Raw genomic sequence first — 24,102 nt, 5'->3', positions numbered from 1 at the left:
CCTCCAATGGAAAGTTCAATACCACTTGCAGGCATTATAGACATGTTAAGCCTGTCGATTTAGACCTAAATGGGTCAAGATCTCAATTAAGTCACTGTCTACAGTGCTGACTCTCATGTATGCCACAATTATAAGTAAGACTAAATCCTATGCGGTGTAACCAATGGAAAAACATAGTCGCACCACTGCTACCGATGGAAAATAGTGTCTGACCCTCGGCTCAACTTTCTCCTTCAGGCAGTTTTCTCCACACCCGTGAATCTCCCGAGCCCAGAGTTAGTCACAGCTGCGGCCTAACATCAGGACCGTAAAATGTATGTGCAAGAACTATCACCCCTTGCGCCACAGTGTCATCCCCTTAGCTCAAGGATGGGGCTGAAAGGGGGCAGGTGAAAGGGGGTACCAGAACACAATCAAGCCTGGCTTATCCCTTAACAAATCTTGTTTGGCCAGAGGCTCATCCAACAAGTGAAACGTTCCACCAGGCAGGGCGCGATATATTCACCCGGTTTGCTTCAAAGGCAGTCAGATTTCCTTTTCAGTCACCCAAATCTGTTGTGGAAAACTTTATTTGAACTTCAATGTGCCTGAAGAAACTGATAAGACGTCCAATCAGTTCTGCGACATGCTGATGTGTGCTCTCTAGCAACTTCTGCAACATGCTGACGTTAGCTCGCATTGTCCCCAGGGGGGGTCTGGATTTAAGTCCAAAGTGGAGTAAAAAGTAATGCAGAGGATGCACACTTGTGTATGCGTAATGGACGAGGAGGATGTAGTGAGACACCAGATAGGTTTTGCCGCAGGAATGAAATCCCTCCTCGGGGGCTCTCTTGATCACACCTCCGCTTCCTCACAACATACTCAAATTCATTGCACACATGCAAACGCACGCTTCTTTCACCGTCGCAAATGCTGCTGACTCATCGAGTTTTTCTGAAAGTCAATCCGCTTTACTACCACTAGAACCTTGCACGGCATTACAGAAAGGCGGCTTTCCTTACCTTCTTGACGCGGCCGCTTTTGGTCCCGGCGAAGACCAGCGAGTGGTTCTTGTAGACGTAAGCCACCACAGAGGTCATCTTATCGTTGGCGTCGGAGAACAAGGGCCTGCCGCGCACCATCTCTGAAACGCCAAGCGGCGCATTCATGTCCAGGCCGCAGAAGTCGTCATCGATGGTCAGTAGCTGCAGAGAAAGAGTGATTTAAGTGGTTTAATAATCATAAGTGATTTGATGATAATGTTGAAGCAGCATGTGACACATACACAAACGCCAGGTTATGTGAAAATGGGCTGTCACATTTTTCAGAAATACTCAGTATGCCATAAATTTCTGAGTGTGTCAAAAAAAATAAGTGAGTCTCCAGTCAATCAAAATATCCATCCATCCATTATCTGCACCTCTTATCCTCGTAGGGTCACGGAGGTGCTGGAGCCCATCCCAGCCACCTTCGGGCAGTGGGCAGGGGACACCATGAACTGGTTGCCAGCCAGTCGCAGGGAACACAAAGACATTCTACTCACTCGCTCATTCACACCTGGGGACATTTTGGATCGGCCAATTAACCTGACATGCATGTTTTTGGAATGTGGGCGGGAACCAGAATGCCCAGAGGAAATCCACGCAAGCACGGGGAGTACATGCAAACTCCGCACAGGAAGGCTGGTAGGTGGATTTCAACCATTGACCTCAGAACTGTACCGCAGATGCGCTAACCACTCACACCCCGTGCCGCTCTCTATCAAAATACATTAGTTTTAAAATAAATGCAAACCCATGCTCTTTACGGCCACTAGAGGGAAGCTTTGAGTTTGTATTGCCTGGTGAGTTGGTTCATGTGTAAGACTGCATTCACCCAAGTGTTAAAATAAACCGGTTAACAAAGTCAATGCCTAACAATCCCTAAGAGACAGAAAGGCAAAGAAAGGGGGTGGGAGACCGAAAGATCTCACAAACCCTAGTTATAGGGTCACTAAATGTGAGAGGATGTGGAAGTAAAGCGACTGAGTGGAAGAAAGAGGTGATTGGAAGGACGATGACTAAAAGGAAGGTTGATGTGTTAGCCTTGAGTGAAACAATTTATAAAATAATTCATACATATAAGCGGACCTACTTAAATACCTATACAAAAATTGGTTCGGGTTTTGTATGAATAATAATGGAAATATGAATATTGGGCTTCTATTAAAGAGGTCAAATGATTGTTTAATTTTGTTTCAATTTTAATATATTTGGTCACATTAGGTCATTACTCCAAAATTACTTCCCAAAACTGGGTTTCTTTTTGTGAACAAATAAAAAATGGAATTTGCTTGAAACACCCGAAGTGATGTCCTTTTATATTAACGTAAAACGTTCAATACCGAAGTAGTGGATCGGTCCCTTTTTCGCCAAATTTGGGCTATTTTCTTTGGTGAATTAGCACTTTACCGGGGCCAGTACATCTAAATAGATTAGACCCAGAGTTTTAAGATGTATTTTGGCTAGCCTGTTGGCTTTTGAACACTTCCCCATGGCACTCTTGCAATATTCTGCTTGTCAGGACCATAACGGAGACAGGACCCACTTGCGTGCGTTTCTCTTAGTTTTATCGGGAAGAAGGGGAAGGACAGTAACACACAATCCGTAGATCACTGGTTGCGGGGAGCAGGATGCTCAGACGGGGAAGTCGTATTTCCGTGGCGTGCGATGGCGGTGTGGAGAGCGGGGAAAAAAAAAACAGATCAGTAGCCGGGACGGGGGAGCAAAATTGTAGTCGAGATCAGAAAAGTGGTCGTGCCGGGAAACAGACGGTAATCAGAACAGGAGAGAGTCAGGGTCGAAAAGCTTGCCTAGCGTAAGCTGAGGTACGCAGACGGACTGACAACCGGTGATAGAAAGACGGGGGGTTTAAAAAGTGCCAATCAGCGTCCGAGGCAGTTGGGCCAAAGGAGCGGGCAATCATGACACTGCCTGAATCTTCAATGTCAATTTCTGAGAAACCGGTTAGCTTGATGGTCACTAAGAGCTTCAGAAACGGAAAACAATTGCAAGGAGTCATATAGGCTAAGTGGGCAGAAGCTGTATTTTGCTCAGGAACAAATCAGATGCTCAGGGTATTGTATAGATCAAATGCCCAAGATGCAGCACGGCGGCGCAGTGGTTAGCGCGTGTGCGGCACAGTTCTAAGGTCTTGGGAACCTCCTGTGTGGGTTCAAATCCAGCTACCGGACTTACTGTGCGGAGTTTGTATGTTCTCCCCGTGCTTGCGTGGGGTTCCTCCGGGCACTCCGGTTTCCTCCCACATTCCAAAAACATGCATTTCAGGTGAATTGGCCAGTCCAAATTGTCCCTAGGTGTGAATGAGCGAGCGGGTTGTCTGTCCCTGTGTGCCCTGCGATTGGCTGGCAACCAGTTCAGGGTGTCCCCTGCCCACTGCCCGATGATTGCTGGGATGGGCTCCAGCACCCCCGCGACCCTACTGAGGATAAGCGGTGCAGCTAATGAGATGAGATGAGATGGGAAATGCCAAAAGATTGAAATAAATAAACGTGCAGTCCGTACAAGAGGTGACACACAATCGAAGGACAATTTCTGTTTTTGAGGACCTTGTAAAACTTCTCCCAGTTTTATTTCACAAACTGCTTCAAATGACTATTTTGGCACCCCTTGAGAAGATTTATTCTGTGACGAGCGGAAAACGAATAGAGAAAAATGAGGACGGAAGACGGAACAGGATCGCCGTCGGGCTGTAGCACTGGAGGCTGAGCTGTCAGGCACGAATCCCCACCGTTCGACCGGCTCCCGAGATATTAAAATTGGAAATGTTGCGTAGCTTCGTGACGCTTTCAAGCAAATCCTCGCAATGTGTCGATGTACTCTCAGCGGCCATTGTTATGGAAGGAAAACAGGTCCAAGGCCTATTCCATGTTTGTATGCTGCATTGAACCCTCTTGCCAGACGATGTATATGTCATTCGTGGCACCGGGTGAGATAGAATGACGAATGGGCTTTGATAAGAGAATAATGGAGATAGGGATTAGTCATTATTCTAGTAGTATGTGTGGGGCTGAATTTTGAGAACATTGAGCGGCATTTGGTGATGAATGGCTTCACAATGTGATTGAATGCGAGGGAAGACTTGGCAGGTGGTGCATTTTTATGCATTCAAAAATCGTCTGTCAGTAAAAATACTTGAGTTATGGTCACTGTTGGGGATGTTACTTTAAAAAAGTAATTAGTTATAGTTAGTCACTACTTCTTCCAACAAGTAACTGAGTTAGTAAATTTTATACCCAATAGTAAAGTTACTAGTTGGCAGAGAACGTGACTTTGTCGGAACCCGAACAGACGGTGGACCCAGACGCGTAACGTTTTCACACAAGCTTTATTTTACAGGAATGGGGCAGTCATGCGCGTGAACACAAACGCCAGTGATTCGGCGATCGCTGGGTGGAAGAAGTGAGACAGAGAAGTCAGGCGCGGAAAACAGGAAGCCAGAGGCAGATGAGATCGAAACCAGACAGGATAGATGGGATCGATACCAGATACAGGATACACGAGCAGATACCGGACAGGACGGAACAGACGGGATAGACACTTGATACTGGTTACAGGAGCAAGATACCGGTCAGGACGGACAGATGGGATCAATACCGGATAATGGATACAGGAGCAAGATACCGGACAGAACGGGACAGACGAGATCGATACTGGATACAGGAGCAAGATACCGGAAAGGACGGGACGGACGGGATTGATACCAAATACAGGACACATGAGCAGATATCGGACAGGACGGAACAGAAGGGATTGATACCTGATACTGGATACACAAGCAGGATACCGGACAGAGTCAAAATACACGTCTTGCAAGTGCAGTGGTTCGTTGACGGACTGACAAGGAGTGAATGGGAGCACTGAGTTTAAATAGGAGGGAAGCCAATCAGGCAACGAGCAGCAGCTGGCGGCAGGCCCAGGTGAGGGCAATGGGCAATCGTGACAAACTGTTTCCGTTATTTTAAAAATAAGTTGTTGTATGTCAAAGAATTTAACATTTTTTGAGCAATTTTGATAGTTGAATAGAAAAAAACAGATGGGTAGTTGATTTTTAGAACTTTGTGATATGTATTGCACATCACCAGCAACGGATGTTTTTAACATTTGAACATTGAACATAATGATAAAACAAAAATTAGCAGTAAACCCCATAAAGGGAGTTTGATAAATTAAACTTAGCTCTCACAAACTCAGACAACTGGTCAAGTAGACATATGCTACTGTACTTTAAGTGTTTGTTTCACAACAAAAGTCAACTATAAAACAATATAAAGCGAGTTTCACTATATAGAATAAATTACAATATCGAGTCAAACAACTGCCTAAATAGAGATATGCTACTGTCCTTAAAGTATTTTCACACAACAAAAGTAAACAGTTCAATAATATAAAGTGTGTTTAACACTACATCGTAAAATAGATAAATCAAACTTTAACAACCTGAGATAAGTGGTTGAGTAGAAATATGCAACTGCAGTTAAAGTATTTTGTTCACAACAAAAGTCAGCAGTAAAAAAATATAAATTGACTATTCAATCCCACGCTCTATGTGTTGTCGTGAGCTTAATAACATAAGAACTACATTACCCATAATGTGCAATGTGTTCCCTAATGTTTTCAGTTGTATGTTTTAGTTTACTTGCGAGTGACACGAAATCAGAATGCAGAGCACAAAGCAAATCTGAGAAGCGATGAATGGTGAACAGTGTTATAGCAAGGGATTACTGTAATACATAAGGTGCATACCTACCAACCTTAAATAAATAAATAAATAAATTGCTTTATCAAATTTAAACAACAAATTCTCCTAAATCCAGACTAGTATTTTAAAGTCTTTGTGAATGAAAAATTTGCTTCAATGATTGAATAAGACTTTGGTTTGTTTGCCATTTGTAATTTTAGACAAGTACATATTGTTTGTTTTTGAGCATAAAAATAAAGCTGTTGTAAAAATATTTCACTTTATAATGTCATAATCATGCCGTGTATGAAGGTGACCGAATTAATCTAAGTATATACCCTAAAAACAGAATTAATTTTGTTAAAACACAAAGTAGGGAGCCTCTCTTCATCTTTCGTTGCATTTTTTCCGATGTGGTGTTTCTCGGTCACCTTTAACACGGGCCAATCATCACCAGAGAAGAAATATGGACCCTCGTTTTCATTAGATAAATGGAACGTGGCTATCCTGACCCATTTTAGGGTGGTCAATAGAATTTTAAGAGGCTCGAATGATCTATGAAGATTAGTCGGATTGGGATCATGGCAATGTCGACAGGAAGAGGGTAAACAAAGCTAAATAAATAAAGCACTTATCAAAATGAACAAGCAATCCTGTATGAAAAATAATAATTTTGAAGCCTCTTATAAGCGTTGCCTCTGTGACCTGTTTATATCCACATGGATTAACGAAACGTTGTAGTATTTAATGTCTTCATTGTCAGGGTTATTCTACTTAATTCTATTTGCATGTATTTTTTCCTTCTACAGTGAACGTCCAAGCGACTTCATTTTTAAAAAGAAATGTATAATAAATCTCATTCATGTCGAGCAACTCAGTGTCTCTCAACAAAATGTTCATTAACAATATATATGATATAATGAAAGGACTTCCCAAAGCACTTTACAGTGTGCTTCACATTTCCCAATAGCGGTAGTGCAGCCATGTAAGGCGCTAGCCTGCTTATTGGGGGTATTAGGGGTTCAGTGTCTTACCCAAGGACACTTCGACATGTACCACGGACAAGCCGGGATTCGAACTGGGATCCCTTGATCCCAAGACGAGCGCTCTGCCTCCTGAGCTACTGCCGCCCCAAAAACTGTGCGGCCTTGCAGCCATGTAAGGCGCTAACCTGCTTATTGGGGGTATTAGGGGTTCAGTGTCTTACCCAAGGACACTTCGACATGTAACACGGACGAGCTGGGATTCGAACTGGGATCCCTTGATCCCAAGACGAGCGCTCTACCTCCTGTACAATATAACATGTTAAACTACATAAATAAACATGTTTGAAAAAAAATAATAATTGTATTTTGTAAGGGAAAATACGACAGGGCATGGAGCACACTAAATTTTGGGGACCCATAGATCTCTGTTGAGCATGCGAGTCCCCGGGACCCATCACTTTTCAGAGGTAAAATGAATACTGTACAGGTTGTGTTTTTCCCCAAAAATCAGATTTTCCTGCACTGTGAACATAGCTTTATTCGCCGTATGACTCAAACCGCTAGCCAATCACATTTGCCATCTCGTCGAGTGCGTTTTGTGAGCGCGTCTGCTGCAATCGGGTGAAATACACTTTCTGTCAGGGAGCAGACACGTTCTCAATACGCCGTTTGTGTCAGAAAGGCGAATTATATCAACGCGGCGTTCAGCGTGCTGCGCTAATCAGATGCTGATGTGACTGGCGACGTTATGGTTTGTGTTGCAGAAACAGAGATGTTGAAATAACAAAGAAAATCCTGCCTACCAATGACAGATTACTCCAAGGAATGCATGGTGTCGAACAATCCCTCAAATGTCTTGGTGCAAATATTGTTTCTTCACGCTTCACGGGTTGCGTCACGTCAAACTTCAGTTTTCAAAGCCAATTCAGAGTGACTAGATCAGGGGTGTCAAACTCATTTTAACTCGGGGGCCACACGATAGAACAAACATTCTGTCGGGGGCCGGACTTGATGATTAAAGAGAAAAAGAAAGAGAAAAAGAAAGAGAAAAAGAAAGAGAAAAATAAAGAAAGAAAGAGAAAAAGAAAAAGAGAGAAAGAAAGAGAGAAAAAGAAAGAGAAAAAGAAAGAGCAAAAGAAAGAGAAAAAGAAAGAGAAAAAGAAAGAAAGAAAGAGAAAAAGAAAAAGAGAGAAAGAAAGAGAGAAAAAGAAAGAAAGAAAGAGAAAAAGAAAGAAAGAAAGAGAAAAAGAAAGAGAAAAAGAAAGAGAAAAAGAAAGAGAAAAAGAAAGAAACAAAGAAAGAAACAAAGAAACAAAGAAACAAAGAAAGAAAGAAAGAAAGAAAGAAAGAAAGAAAGAAAGAAAGAAAGAAAGAAAGAAAGAAAGAAAGAAAGAAAGAGAGAGAGAGAGAAATAAATACAAGTACAGTGTCTTTGTTCGAGGCACCTTTCTTTGGCAACATCAAGTTGACATATTTCAACCTGCAGCTTGTTTTTCTCTTGCGCTTCTCTGAGTGTTGCCTTGCGGGCCGGATCCAATCCCTTAGCGGGCCTGACCCGGCCCGCGGGCTGCCTCTTTGACACCTGTGGACTAGATGATGTCCCGAGTCGACACCTTGAAAGTCCGGTATACTTTAAGGATAGATGGATTAATTGCACTAAAGATTGGAGCTCAGACAAGAGATAGAAGAGCAATGTATGGGCAGACGAGAGAATGGATATAAATAAAGATTTAAATCTTTAATTCAAGATTAAACATATGATCCCGACGACCTGGTCTGTAGGTGTAAAGTTGGCTGATTTTGGTTGTGTATTTCTCAGACTTCCATGCTATGAAATTAACCTGTTTTTATATTCCTAATATAAAAACAATCATCACGCACATACACATAGTCACGTTTCAAAGATCAGTCTAATTCCATTATTTGTAAATACGTTTCTCAATTTCATTTCATTTTAATGTGAAGTCGCGCTTATGTGTGACTTCATTTCCTGTTTATGTGTGAAATCAATAAACCACGCTTACTGACCGAATGTTGTCAGTACGGCCCAGGCAACCTGGGAAGATGGCGGCTGGGCCTTGCTCGCTCCATTCGCGACTGAGGTCAAACCTCAGTAAGTGTTTTTATCTGAATAATTCTGCCAACAGAGTTTATATCTTGTATATCTCTCACAGTAGGTTTGAGTGATTTAAGGAAGGTAAGATGAACCAATGAAAATACATATGGTTCTGACCTCCAATACTTGTTCTAAAATCTGACTTTAGTGTTTGAGGGCAAACTATGAGAGGTTTGCCGTGAACCGCACTTTGCCTTGGAATCTGCCTTTTCTTCCTTTCTGTTTGTGCAGATAACAATGATTTAATCACCTCGCCTGGGGGCAAGGGCGATGACCTATTACCCTTCTCCCAATGCTTAAAATTGCATCAACACGGCACGGACCAGTCAGCCAGAGGCTTTATCATGGGGTGTGGACAGTCCTTCCCATGTGGCATAAAAGGGGCAACCCGGAAGCCCCCATCGTCTCCTGCACAAGATTGTAATCGGCACAGTCAGAGACCTGATTTCTTCAACTATGTGATTTGGCTAAATAAATTAATATGTGGACTATATGCGGCGCTCGGCTCAAAAATGTCCCTGACTTAAGGACATGCTCCAACTGTATGGGAATTAGACAAGACACGTGAAGTGTCTTAGGAGTCAGATTGCAGTTTAGTAAATGTTAAAACCTTACAGTACAGATGTTGTAAATATTAGTTATGACTGAGGTGGTGCTGGTCCTGACCAACAAGAGAACCTGAAACCCCAATACTATACTTGGGAGCTTCATATTGTCAAATTTTACACTAATTAAAAAAGTATGTCGAGATACTAATGATAAACAAAGCCAGACTACTACAGAGTACTACAGTAGAGTCATATTCAACTAATGCACATATATGATAAAATAAAAGTAAAATAGTGAGATGAGGCTCTAATGTCTTTTCATATGTCATCTGTACCACTGGTGGACACTAGTTATAAAGTGTTAACGCCCTCACCTCCCCAAACCAGGTTGGAGTCCTGTTGAAAACAATGTTTGCTGTTTCAGCAATGCTTAAATACTGATTAATCATTGCACCATTATAGGCCGTTAGTGTATTAGGAGCCCGAGGGTTGCACAGTGCCTCTTATAGTCTTATAGTCTTTGTTTAGATTAAGATGTAATTTATTGGCCCCTCTTGGGAAATTTTCTTCCACAGACTTTAACGAGGGAATACAGGTATTAAATTACAAAATCAGCAGAATGACAAACGTGACAGTGTAACAATAAGGGTAGACTGATTCGATGGGTCAGGGGGGCCTGGTGTTTAGAAGGGTGATGGCAGAGGGGATCAGGATTTTCCCAAGCAGGATAGTCCTAAATGTTTTGGTCTTTTTGTCTTTTTAAATCGAGGCTTAAGACACACTTCTATTCCAAAGCTTATGATTGATGCCCATCTCATATTCTGTATTGTCCTGTCTTTTTCCGACTGCCTGCCTGGTGGTGATGCGAAGGAGAAGGATGATTTGAGATGATTCAGCGGACCAGCGCTTGACCTGATGCATGTGAACGCCTGCATGGACCAGCTGGCAGAGATGGGAAACTGCTTCGTGGCCGTCAAAGACTTTCTGGACTAGTTTACAGGCTGGGGGCGTCGCTGCTGTCATGCACTTTCCGGACAAATTTTCAACCTGTTACCTAGTGTTTACTATGCTTGTGTATAGTAATGCTAATTGTGATTTACCCTGGTTTTCCTGGAAGGGGGATACCACTTGTGAGGTCCCTCCTCAAGGTTTCTCATTTTCCTCACGCTGAGGTTTTGAGTTGTTCCTTGCCCGCATGTTGGTTTAAGATCAGGTAATTGTGTCATTGTAATCCTGTGCAGTCCTTTGAGACATTTTTGTGAATTAGGGGCCGGTCACACAGACATTTGCGGCTGAATAACGGCCAGAATTTTCTGCCTCTGAGGCGGACGCTATTGGACGTACTGAGCTCGCCATTGAAACGTTAAAAAGCTGTGCTTGACTCGAGTTCGGGAATTCGCGCGCGGGTGGCAATGCGAAACTCTTTTGCCCTGCTCAATTCTTCAGAGCGCGGGTACACAGCTCTGGACGAGCGTAGTGAGTCCTAAACACGGCCAGAATTATCTAGTCGCGAAGCAGATGTCGCTGGGACGTTGTTGGACGTTTAGAGCCCGCAATATAGACGAGATAGGGCTGTGCTTTACTCGCGGTCGCAAATTTTCACGTGGTTGGGCGCGTTCAAAACTTTTGAGCAGCTCAAAAGTTTGAGCACGTATTTAAAACGCGTGCCGCACACGTGGTCAACACGAGTTAATGACGCGGAAATGACGTGCTATGGTCGCAGCCAGGGCGCAGTTACACTTGGGTAGGACGGGAAATTTCAGCGGGTAATCGTGGGTGGAGCATGGTAATAGCATGTTCTGTGCCTGTATCGCGGTGTTATTACGTGAAATTAGCGTGTTACGCATGTGACAGTCAAACGCCTTTCTCTGCGTATACACAGCGCAAATGCCGAGCGTGCTCGTGACGTCAAAGGGGTGAACATGGATCCCCGTCAGCGTAGGTTCTCTTCATTTCGAATAAATTATTCGGTGCATCCGAAATGGTTGTAATAAGGCTATAAAGCTAGGATCTTAACTTGGCCTTTTGGCTGAACTTAAGAATCCCAGCTATTGAGCTTTAAAACACATTATGTTTCTTATCGGTAATGAGTAATGAGTAAAGCAGATAGACTCAAATTCCTTAAGACCTACCCCCCTCTCCCTCAACGTAACAACTTCGTCGTAATCCATTTTTATATCTTGACATTTTTTAAACGATAATAAAATAAAAATTATGCCATACCTTGAATTCTTGTTCCCCACGATACTGTGATTCATTCTATTATGATATTCTACAGCCCGGTTCCAAGATTAGCGTTCCCCCGTTACTTCATCCACATTAACATCGTCCTATCTCACATTTAAGTATGGAATGTAATGGCGAATATACAATCAAAACCTCCTCATTTTGAATTTGTTAGAAATGTAATTCAGAAAAAAAAATCCCAAAATTTTAGCCGTCATTCAGCCGCAAATGTCTGTGTGACCGGGCCCTAAGGGCTGTATAAATAAATGTGACTTGACTTGACTTGAGTCTTGTATTTGCGCACAGACGGTAGAAGGATGAAATAATGGAATAGTGGGTGAGTGATATCCTGGACTAGTGTGTTTGCCAGTCAGATCATGGACCTGAGAGTCTGAGAGTTTGGGTGTATGCTTGTATATGTTTAAATATTTGACTATTTTCTGGGGGTGTGCCTTAGAATCCGCTGTGACTTATAGTGTCAGGACCAGAACAGAGACAGGACCCACTTGTGTAACGTTTCTCACAGTTTTATTGGGAAGAAGGGAAAGGAGTTCACACACGATCCGGAGATCACTGGTCGCGGGGTGTAGGGTGCTCGGACACGGAGGTGGGACTTCCGTGGCGGGCGATGTCGGTGTCGAGACCGGAAAAAACAGGTCAGCAGCAAAAACGTGGTCGATATCAGAAAACGGGTCGTTATTCGGGAGGGGAGGACAGACGTGGTCGAGATCAAAACAGGTCATAATCCTGGACGGGAGAGCAGGCGTGGTCAAGATCAAAACAGATTGTAGCGGGAGACAAACGGGAGAAAAAACACAAGACAGGCGAAAAAGGGCTTGCCGTGTAAAAACGGAGATCCACAGACGGACCGACTAAAGGGGACTGACAAGACAGAGTTTAAATACTGACAGGGAGCCAAACCGTCAACAAGCTGCAGCTGGCGCCCACGGGCGGGGCCAATTGGGCGCCATGGCAACCATAACATATAGTGCAGAAAATATGGTATATACTGGACTGTCTCAGAAAATTAGAATATTGTGATAAAGTTCTTTATTTTCTGTAATGCAATTAAAATAACAAAAATGTCATACATTCTGGATTCATTACACATCAACTGAACTATTTCAAGCCTTTTATTATTTTAATATTGCTGAATTTGGCTTACAGCTTAAGAAAACTCAAAAATCCTATCTCAAAATATTAGAATATCATGAAAAAGTATACAAGTAGGCTATTCAACTAATCACCTGAATCATCTAATTAACTCGAAACACCTTGCGAGGGTTTCCTGAGCCTTAAAAACACTCAGCTTGGTTCAGTAAACTAAATCACTGCTGATCTGGCTGTTGTCCAGAGGACCATCATTGATACCCTCCATCAGGAGGGTAAGACACAAAAAGAAATTTCTCAAAGAGCAGGCTGTTCACAGAGTGCAGTTTCAAAGCATATCCACAAAAAGTCTGTTGGAAGGGAAAAATGTGGCCGGAAACGCTGCACAACCAAGAGAGATGACCGCAGCCTTAACAAAATTGTGAAGAAGAGCCGCTTCCAGAATTTGGGGGAGCTTCAAAGACAGTGGAAGCTGGAGTCCAGGTATCAAAAGCCACAGTTCACAGACGTGTCCGGGAAATGGGCTACAATAGCCGTATTCCCATGGTCAAGCCACTTCTGAACTCAAGACAACGGAAGAAGCGTCTGACTTGGGCTATGGAGAAGAAGCACTGGACAGTTGCAGAGTGGTCCAAAGTCCTCTTTTCAGACGAAAGCAAGTTTTGCATTTCATTTGGAAGTCAAGGCGCCAGAGTCTGGAGAAAGGCTGGAGAAGAGCAAAATCCAAGTTGCTTGAAATCCAGTGTGAAGTTCCCACAGTCAGCAATGGTTTGGGGAGCCATGTCAGCTGCTGGTGTTGGTCCACTGTGTTTCATCAAGTCCAGAGTAAATGCAACTGTGTACCAAGAGATTTTAGAGCACTACATGCTTCCATCTGCTGAAAAGCTCTATGGAGATGAGTATTTCATTTTCCAGCATGATCTGGCACCTGCCCACAGTGCCAAAACCACCAGTAACTGGTGCACTGACCATGGCATCACTGTCCTTGATTGCCCTGCTAATTCCCCTGACCTGATCCCCATCGAGAATTTGTGGGGTATAGTTAAGAAGAAGATGAAAGACACCAGACCTACAAATGCAAATGAGCTGAAGGCCGCTATCGAAGCATCCTGGGCATCAATAACACCTCAGCAATGCCACAGGCTGATTGCCTCCATGCCACGCCGGATTGATGCAGTAATCCGTGCAAAAGGATTCCCAACCAAGTACTGAGTGCATCAATGGACATTTTCAAATGTTTGATTTAGTTTTGCTGTTATAAAATTATTTTTTTTACTTGGTCTGAGGAAGTATTCTAATATTTTGAGATAGGATTTTTGAGTTTTTTTCAGCTGTAAGCCAAAATCAGCAATATTCAAATAATAAAAGGCTTGAAATAGTTCAGTTGATGTGTAATGAATCCAGAATGTATGACATTTTTGTTTTTTTAATTGCATTACAGAAAATAAAGAACTTTATCACAATATTCTAATTTTCTGAGACAGTCCAGTAGATATTACTAATTAGTCCAGAAACCAAGAAACTTGCCAGCATGTAAACATAGTCATTGACGATCGAAAATTAAACTGTATTGTTTTCCGGGCCCAAAATTAAATAAAGGGAACCCAGAGTCAATCTCGACAATTGTGGCTGATGTATTTGGACTGTGGCCATAAACCGAGGCAGAATCAGGTCACCCCCGGCCGCATGCATATTTTGTTTTGTGCGCGTTGCCGCCGCCTCATACAAAACGGGCGCGATCCCGTGGTTGGGGATCAGCAGATATATATTCGGCGTGCTGCGAGAAAGAGAAGGGGCCACGCGAAAAAGCGATTAGCGGTGACTGAAAGAGATCCGCTCTCAAACGCTCTCTGATGTATGGCCTAATCTGGGCTGGCGCGGCAACGATGGCCCATTCAGTTGGCTGCTGGTTCACAGAGTTAATGACACATATTCAACCGCCGAGAAAATTTCATTTCATGTCGGCGCTCTGCTCTTACGGGTTCCAAAGAGTCCATTTTCTTGCTTCAGACTCGTCCCATTGATGACAATTATTCCGCACAAATTCGGATGACGAGCACGCTCTAATGTGATGATTCCACATTAATAGCAAGCCGAGCTGGTCGTACTTTCACGCATTATCCTTGATTGAAGGGGGAACTTTTTCCCCTGATGGGGAAAAGTAGCGCCTGTTAAAATATATAATTACATAATACAGCATTGGCTGGCGCCAAATTGCTGACCCGTCAGAATGATCGGCAGAACTGTCCTGACAAAAGGGATTAGTCCAGCTCATTGTAATTATGTAACACATTCATACTAGGGAGTTAATCAAAGTGAAGTCAACATCACAATGCCGTACATCGTAATTTTTAAATGACTTAGGCTTCAATTTGGGATAAATGTAAATTATTTTATTTTCTGCAAATATTATTTCATCAATCAAAAGTCACGAAAATTATATACATACATATATATGTATATATGTATATATATATATATATATATATATATATATACATATATATATATATATATATATATATATATATATATACACACACAACCTGGTGCTTTTATTCTTTTTTAATCATGTATTTTTTGTATTGCCTAAAATTGTCAGGACCAGAACGAAGACAGAACCCACTTGCGTTACGTTTCTCTCAGTTTTATTAGAAGAAAGGAAAGGGTTGCACCCACGATCCGGTGATCACTGGACGCGGGAAGCAGGTTGCTCTGAACATGGAATTGGGACTTCAGTGGTGAGCGATGACATGTCGGGAACGGAAAAACCAGGTCAGTAGCCGGAATAGGAAAGCAAAAAACGTGGTCAAGATCGGAAACGGGTCGAAAGCCAGGAGAGGAGAGTAGACGTGGTCAGGATCAAAAAACGGGTCGAAGCCTGGGAACAGACGGGAGCAAAAACGGGTGGGAGTCAGGGTCGAAAAAAGCTTGCCTAGAGTAAACTGAGGTTCGCAGACGTACTGACAACCGGTGATAGAAAGGAGTGGGTTTAAATAGGGACAGGGAACCAATCAGAGTCTGAGGCAGTTGGCGCCAAAGGAGCGGGCACAGTTTATTCACATCATTAATCAGGAAAAAAATAGTGACTTTTAAGTAAAATAACAATTAGATTGCCTGAATGTTCTCTGGTTGATTAATGGTGGTCAGCAATTACAGATAACTGTATCTGCTTTGCAAGTGGCACCTGGCTTTCACTACATCCAGTGGACTTATTTAAACCTTCAGGTTATTTTGACTCGTTTTTATCTTTTGCAGCATTGTCTCGCGGGCCACACAGAGTGTTATCTGGCCCGCTGGCCATGAATCTGATACTTGTTTTTTTCATCCAAATCTTTAAATAAGTCTCATTCCATCGAGGAAGAAACAAACCGGCAGACAGTTTTACCTAATCACAAAATAATGATATTGTGATGAATGGTGACCTTTAGCTAGTGGTATCATGTATAGGATATTTAATTAGTGGACCGGCCAGCAAAGCGGATAACGGATATGTGGATGGATGGAGCGGGATGAAGTGGAATGGAGCTGACGAGTGGTTGGGGGGAAGGAGATCAGTCAGGATCTTCGTAATGAATGAACTCGCCTTTCACTTCCTGGGGATGTGGCCGAGACCGACTCCTCGGACAGAAAGTCGCTGCCGACGACAACCATTTTGGTATGATCAGTGTTGGGAGGAACGCGTTACATAAGAATGCATCCCTGGAACTCAATTATTTTTCTCGATACAGGGTTCGTACGGTTGCCTGAAATCGTTGAAAACGCTTGAGTTTTAATGTTGTGTTCCCAAGGGTTGAAAAGTGCTAGAATTTTGGGTGAAGTGCTTCTCAATGTTGAACAAGCCTTGGATGTCTCAAGCAAAGAGTATGAGGACGCGTAATTTCTCCCTAATGATATTCTGATATTTGTCCTACCATATATCCTTGCACCAAAGCCGTATTTACAATTGCAAAATCTATTATTGAAACCAGGAGGTCACTTATATGAGCATATGTATTTGGTCGTGTGTCAAAAGTAGCGGATAACAGGCAGCGCGTGGGTAAGGGACGTGGCTTATACAGGAGTAACGATATTATTGGGGCAGACGTGAGCTCAGAATTCACGGTAAGAGTGCAGAATTTTGATCTTTTTATTTGTAAAATTATTTTTGAAACACACTGGAAAAAAAAAAAAGAAAACGTCTTGGACAGTACCCAGAAATGGAGAAGGACATCTTCGAGTCTAGGCGCCACGGCGGCGCGGTGGTTAGCGTGTGTGCGGCGCAGTTCTGAGGTCATGGGTTCGAATCCAGCTACCAACCTTCCTGTTCGGAGTTTGCATGTTCTCCCCGTGCTTGCGTGGGTTTCCTCGGGGCACTCCGGTTTCCTCCCACATTCCAAAAACATGCATGTCAGGTCAATTGGCCGGTCAAAATTGTCCCTAAGTGTGAATGAGCGAGCGAATTGTCCGTCCCTGTGTGCCCTGCGACTGGCTGGCAACCAGTTCAGGGTGTCCCCTGCCCACTGCCCGGAGATGGCTGGGATGGGCTCCAGCCCCCCGCGACCCTACTGAGGATAAGCGGTGCAGATAATGGATGGATCTACGAGTCTAGAAAAAAAAATGGAAATGTTGTCTCTTGGCTACGTGTCTGTTTTCAAGCTTTCAGGATTACACATGAAAAATTAAGGCTTTCATTGTTCTAAAGGTTGGTGTACATGTTTTGTTTTATTTATTGTATTATGTGGCTATTTTTAAGCAGTTTTAGTTTCAGCTTTAACGTGACTGTTCGGTAATTTGTAACTATGGTTAGTTTCAGTCTAACGTGCTACTTTTGTAACGACCAGAACAGAATCAGGACCCAAATGCGTAGCGTTAACCACAAGTTTATTGAATAGAAAGGGGAAGGGCAGCGCCCGCGATCGGGTGCTTACTGGACGCGGGAAGCAAGTCGCTCTCACAATTGGATCGTGATCCGAATACAGAAGTGGGTCTTCCGTAGCGGGAGATGGCGGTGTCAGGGACGGAAAAACAGGTCGATAGCTGGGACAGGAGAGGAAAAACGTGGTCGGGATCAAAAAACGGGTCGTAGCCGGAGACAAACAGGGAGATCAGGAATGGACAGGTGGAAAAACGGGTGCAAAAACGAGACAGGCGGGAGTCAGGGTCAAAAAGAGGTTCGCAGACAGACTGACAACCGGAAGTGACAGGACTGGGTTTAAAAAGGGACAGGGAGCCAGGTGATTCAAATCGCTAACCATGACAACTTTGGGTTTCAGTATTCTGAGGGGCAATGGAATTATTTTTTAAATGAAATAATTAGTACCTAATTATTTTATTTCAGCAACGCGCCCGGCATTGGCTACATCACGAGTTAGGCCTAGTTTTAACGGGTCTAGAATCTAGTATTTGTCACCAAATTGTCAAAGTGCCGGTTCTTTTTATTAGAACAACCTCAAAGCACCAACAGATTCCAACAAAGTACACTGAACTTATCATTGCTAGAAAATCATAAAATCAATGAGAAAAGGCTCTTAACAAAAATTACATCTTTGATTTACCGTAAATTCCGGACTGTAAGCCGCTACTTTTTTCCCTAACTTTCAACCCTGCGGCTTATTCAGTGTTGCGGCCAATTTATGTAACTTTTCTAATGGCCGCTAGCGGCGCTTAAGTGTTGCTACCATTAACTGCCCTGTCAAAGCTATAATATTATTTTTAAAGCTTTGAAAACTCTCTCGGTGTACCATCTTTCTTTGTAAATATGTGTATCCCGTGTATAATATGTATTTGCAACTGTATATTTTGGTAATGTATTTATTTGTATTTATTTTAGACTCTTATTCTGATATGTTTTGTACGGGTGAACGAAAAATGAGGGGCGGAAAGAACGCGGGGTGCCGAGTTTAAGTGGGGACCGCTAAAGGTGAGGGACAGACAAGGAAAGAAGAGGGGATAAAAAGTTGGTTAAAGTAAAAGGAGTTGCGTGAGTAAATGTGTTCATCTGATATATTTTTCCCCACCCTTACCTTTGGAAATATACACTTTTTTCCTTGGATTACTTTCAACCGGACCTGGACTCTGCAGGTCTGCATCAAACCTTAAGTACCGGTATCATTTTCCGTTCATTTTGCTGGCTGTGATTTTTGAACTGTGGACTTTAATGAAGGACATTTAGTTTCAATCGCGGGACGTGAAGTCGGGTTTAGGTTAATTTTGTGTTTGTGTTACATCTTTGTATGTGGGCGCATGCGGCTTATATACAGGTGCGGCGGCTTGTGTACGTACAAACTTGGTTTTCCTCTTAAAATGTGGTGGGTGCTCTCTATATCAGGTGCGCTCTATAGTCCGGAATTTACGGTAAATCATGTATTAAATTCAATACGGTTTAATATTTTTCTAGCTACAGCGTCAAAAACACAAATACATTCTCCTAGAAAAGCCTGTTTCTGAAGGCCGAATGTGAGATCTCCAGAGTTCCTTCCATTAAAAGGAAGAGCGTGGCTCAAAGACACGGCGGAGTAGAACAATCTAATTAATCTGAGTGAATCCACAACGTGTGGCCGGGACCATGACGAATGTGCAAAAAGGGCTTGTGCTATGTCGGTTAATGACATGTAATTAATGATCATTAGCCAATGGAATCGGACGTCCGCGGGCCACATAGGACACGCTAGCTACCTTGTCATTTTTCCTGAGGTGAAGGGAGTGTAAAAGCAGGTGGGAGCACACTCCCAAAGGTGATTCCAAATTCTTAAACATGCAAAATGTGAGGTAATAGTACTTTATTTTTGCAGAATATATCGATTTAAGCTGTTTATTCCAAATATTTTATGAGACAATGCGCTTTGAAGAGAGTCTCGTGTTTGTCATCCTGAGTTGTGACATCATCGATGAAACACCAGTAGGCCGGTGGCCATACTGTTTTACCTCTTAGTCGAAGAGGTTATGATTGTTGGAAGCGAAGTTTTGGTAGTTTTTGTGGAGAATGCCTTGGCGTTGCGTCACAATGTAAATGTAGTAATAGTACAACAAAGGGCAAGAAAAAAAAAAGAGGCTAACTGGCAAAATAACACCAATGGGGGGCTAACCGGGAACCAACAACAAAAGGTACAGTCTCGACGGAAAAACATGCAGTGAGCAGCCAGGCTAACCGGGAGCCAACAACAAAAACAGACAACCGCTAGCACGATGAACGCAAAGTCGGCCAGGAATAAAACCAAGGGCCCGGCAAAACTGACTCTAATGCCAGGCTAGCCAGCCAAACAACACACGTTGGGCAGCCAACAAGCGCAAACAGGGAGCAAACTAAACAACAAAGCTCTCGGCAGCCCTGACACTGGCCAGACAAAACTATTGAGAGGACAAAACTGCGACACATGCTGCGAAAAATACAAACAGACAGCCACAATCCCCTACTTCCAAGCAGAAATGAGTATGCAGTTGCTGTTCACTACAATTTCTGTCTGTTTTGAAGCTGTCCTCACATGTTGTGTTATTGCAATCCGCTATTTTTAAAGTGTTGTGTTCCTTCTATGACATCACAGCTCTACAGCAAACAAGCCAGACGGGTCAACGTTAAGAATATGTTTTCAACATGTTTGCATAATTGTGAGAAGTAACACTGCATGTGCCTAATTGGGAAACAATCAGTTTGAGAATTATATTTAAGAAAGAAAGCAGAAGAGAGACAACAGAATTTTCAATTCGTGTGGAGTCTGTGTTTTGTTGTGTTATTTTCTTTCTGCTGACGGAGCGAACATGTAAAATACATGCAGCCTGTTTTATAGGTCACATTCCACTTCATGATGATCTATGGACGCCAGCTCCTCTGCAGACTTATATTGTTGAGCGTGCATTATGTAGCTCGGCCAAGCGTGGTGGCCACTTCGGCATGGGTGGGGCGTTCTCTTTTTCATAATATCTGGCTTCTTCTGCTTAGGTCAGAAATCATCAAGCTTTTTAAACCTGAGAGCTACATTTTTGTTACTGATTACCGCGAAGGGATAAAGGTTTAAAATGCATTTCTAAAATAGCAACTCATGGTATTGCTGTTGTTACAATGTTATGTAATTACCAGGGAATGAAAATAAGTTATAACATTATTTTTCAGGGTGGCTTTGTAGAAAATGGAATATTTTCTCTATTAAGTATATGTTGACTGTAAGGACAATGATATGAAATCAAGCTAAACCATCAAACAAAAACTGTGACCACAGAGGACGTGTAATCGAAGTTTTAATTCGTTCTCCGGATGGTGAAAACTGCAAAGGTACATTACAATGCATTGAGACCATGTGCCTATAAATTCATAATAATAAAGTACATAACTTACAATATTTAGTTGTTTATACATGATATAAAACACTTTTACAAATGTATATCATTGCCTTGTTAATCCTTCAATAATGATGGAGATATATTGGACATGTCTGAGTCTCTGTTTATGTTGAGCTGGTGGAACTGGAAGTGACGCAAGAAACCTTTAAGTAGTATTTCATTACACTTTTTCTACCTAGAGCTCAAATAAACACAACAGATTTGTGTATAACACTTCCCTAATTCATTTACATCTGTTTTGTATATGTCTTGTATTACAATATAAACTCAGTAATTTTTTTTTATTTAAGAAAAACAAATGCTGTCAGGGCAACACGCTTAACAATGTTAATAGCCCTTATAATTTTTTTCCTAACGTGCCTATCTTCTTTTATCTTACTTTTAGCAAAGCTGTTCAGGCCGTGGAACCATTATGTAGGAGCAATGGGGAAAAGTGGTGTGGCGATGAGTAACTTCATGCTTGTGTTAGCTTTTTTTTCAATTTGTTAGTGTAGCATGAGAGTGGTGAAAGTAAGAAGAGGCCTATTTCAAGTATTGTCCAAACACCAACCCAAAACACACCAATAAGGATGAAAAAGGAAGAGGTTATTGGAGCGCAACTGAGAAATGCACATCATGAACACACTGACTAAAGCAGTAATCATAAATTAAGGAACGAGATGGCTGCAGAGAGTTTTGTACACTTCCTTCAAGGACGCTGATCATGTCAATAATTTCTAATGCCAGTTAAAAATCAAATGACTACTCAGGTTTTCTTAGGGGACTACCTGGTGCCCGAAGGCACCACGTTGGAGACCCCTGCTCTAGATTATGTAAAGAAAGTAAAGATTAAATGATTTATTCCCGTGCAGAAATCGTTAGTAGTCAGTCAAAGCTCGGTACTTCTTTAAAATCCCAGGGAGAAAGAATGGCTTTATTGTTAATCTGATCTAGGATTACTTCATACTGTGAACATTATCCAATCACTATAATCCTCTATAATAATCTGTCAGTTTATGCAAAACCATGCTGGATTAGTATCAGCATATTGGATCACGACTATGATCAAATATAAGCATCGTGTGATGTCGAAAGGGCATTTAGACAACTATGTTAGAAAGTTCAGATTTTAAAATGTCATTTCTTCCCAAAACATTATTTTAATGATGCTAAACAACTACATGGGAAGCCAAAGGTGTACTGTGGGTTGCCATGTTTATATACAGTGCATACCAACACTACTGCTTTACATGCTATACTACTTTTATAACCTTAAAAAGGATTTTTTTTTCTGCAAAAAAATCTTGATTTTAGACTGGTGTAGCGATGCTACCAACCTTCCTGTGCGGAGTTTGCAAGTTCTCCCCGTGCTTGTGTGGGTTTCCTCCGGGCACTCCGGTTTCTCCCACATTCCAAAAACCATGCATGTCAGGTTAATTGGCCGGTCAAAATTGTGCCTAGGTGTGAATGAGCGAGCGAATTTTCTGTCCCTGTGTGCCCTGCGACTGGCTGGCAACCAGTTCAGGGTGTCCCCTACCCACTGCCCGGAGATGGCTGGGATGGGCTCCAGCACTCCCGCGACCCTACTGAGGATAAGCGGTGCAGATAATGGATGGATGGACGGATCAAGTGCCACTGCCAGACAAAACATGCTGACAACAAAAAGCTAACTGGAAACAAACGCTCTGAAAAGGTGAAGCTACTGGAAGCTGTTTTAATGGCACAGCAACACCTTTTCATGAGACCCTGCATGTCAAATGAAAATGCTACAAAGGTGAGCTACGAGGTTGTGACACTAATCGACAAGCACTGATAACCTTTCACGGTAGGTGACTTAATCAAAGACTGTTCAAAGACTGCCAGGCTCGAGAGTCGGTTTTGTCGGAGCTATATATTATATAAACTCTCTGTTGGCAGAATTACTCAGATGAAATCACTCATTAAGTTTTTTAAATCTCCCTTGCGAAGGAGAGAGCACTGTCGGGAAGCCATCTCGCCAAAATCTCCTCGACAGAACTGCCTTACCTCCGGTCAGGGGTGTGGTTTATTTTGAGTAGACACATAAACAGGAAGGGCAGCACGGCGGCGCAGTGGTTAGCGCGTGAGCGGCACAGTTCTAAGGTCTTGGGAACCTCCTGTGTGGGTTTAAATCCAGCTACCGGACCTACTGTGCGGGGTTTGTATGTTCTCCCCGTGCTTGCGTGGGTTTCCTCCGGGCACTCCGGTTTCCTCCCACATTCCAAAGACATGCATTTCAGATGAATTGGCAGGTCCAAATTGTCCCTAGGTGTGAATGAGCGTTGTCTGTCCGAAGATTTCTGGGATGGGCTCCAGCACCCCCGCGACCCTACTGAGCATAAGCGGTGCAGCTAATGAGATGAGATGAGACATAAACAGGAAAAGGAACACACATGAGCGCGACTTCACAATAAAAGGATATAAGTTAGCAGTGGTTAGCGCTTGTGCGGCATAGTTTATGTCATGGGAACCTGTCGTGGGTTCAAATCCAGCTCCAGACCTTCTGTGCGGAGTTTGTATGTTCTCCCCGTGCTTGCGTGGGTTTCCTCTGGGCACTCCGGTTTCCTCCCACGTTCCAAAAACATACATTTCAGGTGAATTGGCCGGTCCAAATTTTCCCTAGGTGTGAATGAGCGAATGAGTTGTCTGTCCCTGTGTGCCCTGTGATTGGCTGGCAACCAGTTCAGGGTGTCCCCTGCCCACTGCCCGGAGATGGCTGGAATGGGCTCCAGCCCCCCCGCGACCCTAATGAGGATAAGCGGTACGGCTAATGAGATGAGATGAGAAGATAGAGAAACGTATAAAAGATAAAATTAGACTGATGTTTGAAACGTGACTATATGTGCGTGTGAGAGAGATTGTTTTTATATTTAGGAATATAAAAACAGATTAATTTCATTGTATTGAATTCTGAGAAATGCACATATCTCAAAACAGCCAACTTTACACCCCTCACACATTTTCAGTTTACCAAATTTGGCCCGCTTTTTGAAAAGTTTGAACACACCCGGTTTTTATGAAGGAGTTGCGTTGTGACTTTGCGGATTTTCACTTTTTGCCGGGGCTCCGGTCCTCATTATCTGTG

At 42.8% G+C, this 24,102-nt stretch overlaps 1 protein-coding gene across 1 annotated transcript in view; it reads right to left on the bottom strand.

The window, feature by feature from the left end:
* Positions 1-24,102, bottom strand: part of plxna4 (plexin A4) — a 351,701-nt gene that overhangs the window by 288,012 nt on the left and 39,587 nt on the right. Inside the window, exon 4 of the mRNA XM_088348478.1 lies at positions 1,002-1,184. Coding sequence (XP_088204604.1) covers positions 1,002-1,184 — 183 coding nt within the window. The remainder of the gene's footprint in view (positions 1-1,001; positions 1,185-24,102) is intronic.

The sequence above is a fragment of the Urocampus carinirostris genome, chromosome 11 (genome assembly GCF_059441175.1).
Source record: "Urocampus carinirostris isolate Australia breed hairy pipefish chromosome 11, RoL_Ucar_1.0, whole genome shotgun sequence".
In the NCBI taxonomy this organism is placed as follows: Eukaryota; Metazoa; Chordata; class Actinopteri; order Syngnathiformes; family Syngnathidae; genus Urocampus; species Urocampus carinirostris.
Note: the sequence above shows the minus strand (reverse complement) of the source record. Positions and strands in the feature narration are given on the sequence as shown.